This window comes from Macrobrachium nipponense, chromosome 10 (assembly GCF_015104395.2).
Source record: "Macrobrachium nipponense isolate FS-2020 chromosome 10, ASM1510439v2, whole genome shotgun sequence".
NCBI lineage: Eukaryota > Metazoa > Arthropoda > Malacostraca > Decapoda > Palaemonidae > Macrobrachium > Macrobrachium nipponense.
This window is the reverse complement of record NC_087204.1, coordinates 88,305,302-88,312,801: the sequence shown is the minus strand read 5'-3', so window position 1 is coordinate 88,312,801 and position 7,500 is coordinate 88,305,302. Positions and strand designations below refer to the sequence as shown.

At 34.9% G+C, this 7,500-nt stretch overlaps 1 protein-coding gene across 1 annotated transcript in view; it reads left to right on the top strand.

The window, feature by feature from the left end:
• Positions 1 to 7,494, top strand: part of LOC135223746 (uncharacterized) — an 85,029-nt gene extending 77,535 nt beyond the window's left edge. Inside the window, exons 2-6 of the mRNA XM_064262500.1 lie at positions 735 to 964; positions 1,351 to 1,495; positions 3,528 to 3,677; positions 4,300 to 4,422; positions 4,891 to 7,494. Of these exons, the coding sequence (XP_064118570.1) occupies positions 735 to 964; positions 1,351 to 1,495; positions 3,528 to 3,677; positions 4,300 to 4,422; positions 4,891 to 5,021 (779 nt within the window). The 3' untranslated portion in view covers positions 5,022 to 7,494. The remainder of the gene's footprint in view (positions 1 to 734; positions 965 to 1,350; positions 1,496 to 3,527; positions 3,678 to 4,299; positions 4,423 to 4,890) is intronic.
• The last annotated feature ends 6 nt before the right edge of the window (positions 7,495 to 7,500 follow it).

Here is a 7,500-nt window from a genome sequence, read left to right as displayed (position 1 = left end):
TTTGCTCGATGTGACGTCAGAAGCGGGAAAATTCAGAACCTTATCCGCTGTTTCTCCGCTCCTGACGTCACATCAAGCAGAGTTTGTCAAGAAAAGCTCAACTGTGTGGACAGGCCTTTTGGCCAGCGACATCATCCCAAAATGATTGATGAAAGGAGGAAGGGTAGAACCCCGTAGAGCCACACCTTCCAAAGGGAGTAGGCACAATATATATATATAATATATATATATATATATATATATATATAATATATATATATATATATATATATATGGATAGGGGTATATATATATACTATATATATATATATATTAGTAGTTTATTTATACGTATATGAATATATATATATATATATATATATATATATATATATATTAATAAGTATATATATATATTTACATATGTATAAATATATATATTAGATATATAAATATATATAATATTTATATATATATATATATATATATATCTATATATAATGTATGTATATGAATATATACATTACCATACATACATATATGTATATATATATATATATATATATAATAATATATATATATATATATATATATATATGTGTGTGTGTGTGTGTTGGTGTGTGGTGTGTGTGTGTATTCATATGTATGTATTTAAGGAACCCGTTTTACGAATTTCTTATTATTATTATTATTATTATTATTATTATTATTATTATTATTATTCCATTATTAGGGTTATTATTATTATTCCACAGGAGGCTTCACGATCTTCGCCCCGACGGACGCAGCATTTACCTTGCTGCCCAGATCAGCAGTGGCGCAGCTGCAGAACAACACGGAGAAACTGCGGGAGGTCGTCCTGTTCCACGTCGTCCCAGGGGCTGTCAAGCTAGACGACCTCAGGAACAACATCATGCTGAACTCTGCGTCACCCAAAGGCCGCAAGTTGAGGGTCAACGTTTATCAACACGGCAATGATGACGAGGTTTGTTGAATTATAACATTACCTTTCGTGGCTTTTCAGCGCTAGTGAAAGAGTCAAATTGTTTTGCTTTTGTTTTTTTCGTTAGGCTGATTCATTGTTGATTATGATATTCATATTTGGCACGCTTCTTATTTTAGATGAGAAGTGCCTCTTTACACAGGAGAAGTTTCTTTGCCTGTTTTCCAATAATATTTTTATATTTAATTATTGCGTTGGAGATATTATATTGACACAACAATGTAAAATCTCCGTCAAGTTGTTAATTTTATTTATTTTCTTTTGGCTCCCTGTCAGGAAAGTTAAAAGCTTAGGACAGTGCGGAGCAACAAACCGTTACTTACCACAAGTAAGACATTGAAGAAAGGATTTCTTATCTCATTTTTCAGAATGTAGTAACGGTCAACGGGGCGAGGGTGAGACGCCACGACATGATAGCCACCAACGGCGTCATCCACGTCATCGACAGGGTGCTGTACCCGATGGCTGACCTCAGCATCATCGACCATCTGACGACGTGTGAAACTTTCACGGGTAAAACAGACGTCTCTAGTTTCAGATTTCTCAGTTATGCGCAGCGGGAATTTCATTGAAAAGACCAAGTTTATCGCTGGAGAATGAGTGCAAACATGCGGGCCTGTTGGAGCTAATGTAAACAGATATTGATGTCAATTTACTTGTTTACATACATACATACATACATACATACATCAGCGGGTGCTGATCTACTGACAACAGTAGCATAATACAATGCTTTTCATTACAGTACAATACATGCTCTAACATGCGTACATACATACACGCACACTGTACATATACCTACAGGCAAGGAGGCCTGATGGATACAATGAGTGTATGTAACACTCTACGGACAGTACTACTTATATTTCAGATGAATTGGTTGTATTGCAGTTTCAAAAGGTAAATGTCTTAAACTCAAGAGCAAAGGTGTGAGTGGTAATCCAATTACTGGTACATTTCAGTTATTTACATATAAAAACCAAGCGGGTAAAAAATTAATAAAGTTAGATAAGCATGTCGAAAACACAATAAAAGAACAATGAAAATATGTTCGTAATTCCAATTGGGTCCACATTATTTAGCTAGGTAGGTACTATATATGTGCGTATATTTATACATATATATATATATATATATATATATATATATATATATATATATATATATATATATATATAGTGTGTGTGTGTGTGTGTGTATGTGCGTATGTATAAAATCATTGATATGATAATGAACACACCTGCAGTCGCGTGACAGGGTAGGACTTCTCGCTCGAGTGTACATAGCTTTCTCTTCACTATTCTGGCCTCTCTAAGCATTACGAGTATTATGTTGTTTTCAAGCTTTATTCTCTCTTATCATTTACATCGTTTGCCAGTTGTTTTTCTCCATTTTTTTTATTAGATAGACAGGTTACTATTCCTTCGCTGGAGGACACTTTTTTTTTTTTTTTTTTTGTATATACGTATATGTGTATCTGGGAATTTATATTTGTATATTTTATTAAACAGACACTATAGTATTCCCTCACTGGAGGGCACGTTTTATGTATATGTGTATCTGAGAATTTATATTTGTATAGTTCGACTGTATCGAGGTTAAATATAACCTAGACGCCTGATTCACCTTTTTGGTAGCTCATGTTCATCTGTAAGTGAAACTACACACTTGTCTGTTAAGTTCCCAGTGCCAATAGCATGGCCTCAGTGCAAATACCTGTCTCGTTTCTTTTCCGAAAGTCAAATAAAAGATACGAATACTCACGAATAGAACGAAAGTATGACATTTCTTGTGGTTGTTAAGAAATTTTGCAGGACTAGAAGGACAGCTAAGTCATTTTCTTTTCGTTGGTCATATTTTACCGTAGATAGCTATCATAACATTTGCATGCGCGTGGTGCTATGAAAAGATCTTGGTAAACATGGCGACATTTCTAAACCAAGGCTCACTCATAATGACAAATGAACGAGTGGAAGATTTAAGGCAGTATTTTTACTGCTAATGATATTTATCAACACTCATATTGAAATCCCCTCCTTGGCCTCGAGTTGAAAGCTCATCTCTCTTCAGATATTCTCGATTTTTTCCTTAATCTGCACATCATCAGCTTTAAGTATTCATCAAAGATTCGACAAATTTATAGAACTGCCAGCTAAAATCTTTAATAATAAACTGCAGTTAATTTTCAATGATAGATTCTGTTGACACTAATCAACGACATTCTAATTCTAATTCGTTATATTTGAACGCGTATATTTTCATGTCTTCTACTTCTCAACTGCACGTGAAATCTCTCTCTCTCTCTCTCTCTCTCTCTCTCTCTCGTCCTCTCCATCCCTCGTCAACTCTCTCTCCTCCTTCTTCGGTCTTCGCTCTCTTCGCTTCTTCCTCACTTTTGTAATTTTATAATTCATTATCGAGTATTCTTCAAATATCTGACACCTTGATGAAATTGCTATTTGAAATATTGACGAAAATGTCATTTTTGATCTTTTTATTCCCTAAATTGGAATTGTGATGTACTAAGTCTTAAATGTCTCAACAGGGGCCAACGTAGCAGTGACAGGTGCAGGCTTAACACCTGTCTTGGACAGAGAAGGACCATATACCGTCTTCTTGCCCACGACAGAAGCTTTTGCAGCCATTGACAATGCAACTGTGTCCAGTTTCATTCAGAATATTACTATGTTGCAAAGTAAAGAACATGTCTATTTTTTTACCTCTTAGTGTATACTTACGATTTGTACTTTGTTGTTTCATTTACGTTGGTTACGTAGGCGAAAAGACCTTATTTTTTTTTATTCAAAATAGTCTTAAAACTTATAAACTGAAATGCACAAAGCATGAAGTAAACAGAAAACATTGTTTGTTATTTGCTTTAAATGAGTCGATTCGGTTTAACTTTAATATGAGGGTTGAGATACAATATAGGATTATTTTGTATTTCCATAGTTCTCTATCTAAGTTTTCATTTACATGAAATTTAATCGTTTGTCCATATCCAGATTTTCTAACCTAGTTTTCACTTCATTGCATTTAATCATTAATGAAGCCATAGTGTATACGTATTTTGAGATTGCATACATTTTTCTACCCGTTTACTACCACCATTTTTTCTGTATTCCTTTTCTTAAGTTAATTCGTAATAAAGTCTTTCTTTAGACATTTGTATTTTTCCTATATTTTTCTATCTCAGCGTCTCAGTTTAGCCAGTTTACCTCTTAAATAAGTTCCAAACTGGACGGGTATTGTCCGCTTTCCCATAATTTTCATACCTATTTTTTTCCCCTTTTAGTTAACGCCCACCCTCATTTCAGACGTGCTGATGTATCACATTCTTCCCGGAGCATATTTCAGCGAAGGCCTGAGAGACGGCATGTGGCTGCCGACCCTGGCCGAGCAGGAGCTTCAAGTCAGAATTACCTCAGATGGATACACCCGTAAGTTGAACATACAGTAATTGTCACTTCTATGTTATTCTGAGGTAATATACTACAGTGTTACAAGGTTTGAATTCTCTCTTAACGTATTTTTTTTATAATTAATCCAAGACATTCACCTATCAACACCATTTGAGAGCTACAGCGATTTGCAGTCTATGTTACTAAGAATTATGTAGGGGCCACCCATCATCCCAACTCAGTGCTTTTTGCAACAATGTTTTGGCTGTGAAATAATGAAACTTGAAGGAACGCTTGTGGCTTATTTGTCCCTTTCAAATGAATTTATCAGTATTTAAAGGTCTTTCCGGTTAATGACAGCTATTTCCTTGTTAACTGTTGACAGAACAGTGAAAAAACAATGTATTGTTCAGGCAAGTTCCTCAGGTTGAGCTGTTTTCCCCCTTGGTTGTCCATGAATTTTAAAATATATCAAAATATAAACAGTAATATTAATCTCTATTACAGGTCGACTTGCAGGCGTCGGGATAGCAGCTAAGGTCTTGAAACACGACATCATCGCTAAAAATGGCGTTATTCACGTCATCGACACCGTCTTGAGGCCCGAGAAAGAGGAACCGATATGTGGACACTTTTAACAGGCTGTGTGGTTTGACCTCTGAATGGAGGAACGATTTATGTTTGAGGAAGAAAATGTAACAGAGTAAAACGATTCAATGAAACTTATTTACCTCAAAATTGTTTCGGAAAACCGTTCCGGAATTCTTGGGCACCTTATGAATGAATTCAAACAATAAAATGAGAAGCTAATGGCTAGAGCTTCTGCTGTACCGAGTGACTGTGTGTTCATATACTGTACATAATGGTTCATCTACAGTCTTGGCCAACGAGCAGAGTTCAAGGTGGTTCCTACCAAAGAGTTTGTTCAGTGAAAGTGTTATACGTTTGGCAAAGTGTCGTCTACTCGTATGTGCCCTTCTACACCGTTCAAAAGAACGGCGTCCTAGTGTCCATTGCCTTTAAGCACAAGAGTTGATCTCATTTGCTTCTGGCAAGAATATGTGAGGTCAAAATGTTTGTCATTTGAATGATTTTGTCAATATCGAAACTATTTTTCCATGTTTTTGTCATTAGTTGAGCTGTAGCTTAGTCACTGTTGTTGTAATGCATTTTTGTTATATATACTGTAGTGTACATAAACAGATGATGAATATAAATTACCTGTATAAAGTAAATATCTCCTAGAACTTTCTGAATCACAGTAGGCCTTTTTTTTTTTTTTAGAATAAGTTCACTTCGCTCACTTTCTTCAAGCCCATCAATGGGCCTCTTCGTAGCCTTGAGCTTAAGAGACTAGAATGCATCTTTTTCCGATATCCAAGTTTTATTGGGGCAGAAAAGTTGGGCAATATATAATGTTTTTTATACTGAGCAAATTGGTCTTTCATGTTTTCGACATCATGGCAAATCCTCAATGTCTTTATTTTTTTCTTTGAGGCATCTGTGAACGAAGTTTCTAAATGGCATCACTGGTACATCGGAATATTTTCTTATAAATCTTTAAAAATGTAGTCTATTCGCTTCGTCTTTTTTTCTTTTCCGGATATTCCTTTACCTCTTTTCTAAGCGTAGAAACATTTTCTGGTCATAGTGGAAGAACGATTTGGATATCGGGGTACCTTAAAGTAAAACTTTCTTTCCTAGTCACGTTCCTTTAGCTATTACCCTGCTTAATAAAGATGCTAACTTAACATCTCAATTAAACGACTTCTTGAAAGTACGATCATATAAAAATCTACTGTTGCCATCCTCTAAACTTATTTCTCAATTGCCTCATCTATTTGTTACAGAGTAATTTGTATTTTGTATTATTGTTTGCCAGAGCTTCTGTTGCATTTCCAAGGATTTACAGTCTGTAATGTATAATGAAATGAAAGAAGTATCCTACATAAAATAGTCGCCAAGGAGGATGCAGATCTATTCAGCCTCTACCTCTGGGTAAACTCAATCTTTTTGAGCTCTGTGTAGCTTTGGCCTTAAGGAAGAACTTAAGTCTTCGTGTCTTCGAAATTATGTCCACCGTATCTAAAGATATATGGATTTTAGCGTAAAAGGACAATACTTTTTGATGTTTTGCATATCGTCAAACTTGTCTGCTAATAGCGTACGTTTTCCATTACTTGCTCTCCTAGCGGTGTTAATCAATTTGACAGTCGTGCATTTAAAGAAAAAGTATTGGTGTTTTTTTAAGCATTTTCTTTTTATCTCTATTTAAAAATACATTATAAAGTTATTTGCATTACTAACATTATCCAATAATTTCATCAGAAACTTGGTTTTCCAAAGAAAAAAAAATGATGCTGGTTATCCTTCTTCCACAAACGGCACGTGTAGTTTCACCTGTGTAAATAGTGTTTCGTTTCTGTGAGTCTCCTCTTGGAAGTACAAACGTGAGGGTCCTGCGGGCAGGTTTCTTTGACCTTGTGGATCTCCAGGATTTCCAGCCTAACAATTGATGTTTTCCAGTGGTTTGCTTTATGTTTCTCATGATTTACTGTCTATTTACATTTCGTCTATACTGTACAAAGTTATTTCTCCCGAGGAGTTTGTGTCATTGCCTTTTCAATCCACGAATAAAGTGCTACTGTTTCTGTAGCTTTTCTTTGTTTAAAAGTGGTAAGATTGCAATTAGTAAAGTGACAAATTACAAGATAAAAACTTAACAAAGTATTTTATAAATAAAGTCAAGTTCACTATCAACAAGATGAAGAATGTCAAATGAAATTTCAGTCGCCTTTGGACTATCGTTATCATGAGCTCGTTGTACCAAAAATCAATGCGTCATTCTTGCAAGTAAATATATATTGGTATGGAAAATATAAGCTCACAATGAATATACATTGACAAGTAAAATATGTACTCATATATTTGTAAATAAAAAAAGCAAATGACAGAATCCCCTTGTAAGCAAGAGCTGGAGAGAATTATAATTAATACAAAGTATATTAAAAAAAAGTAACTCAAACATTGCGTAGCAGTTCATTTTCGTCAACTGATTTAAATCGTCGCATCAAATATTTACACACAAGCACTTGATTCGTGGATCTTTCACTACCA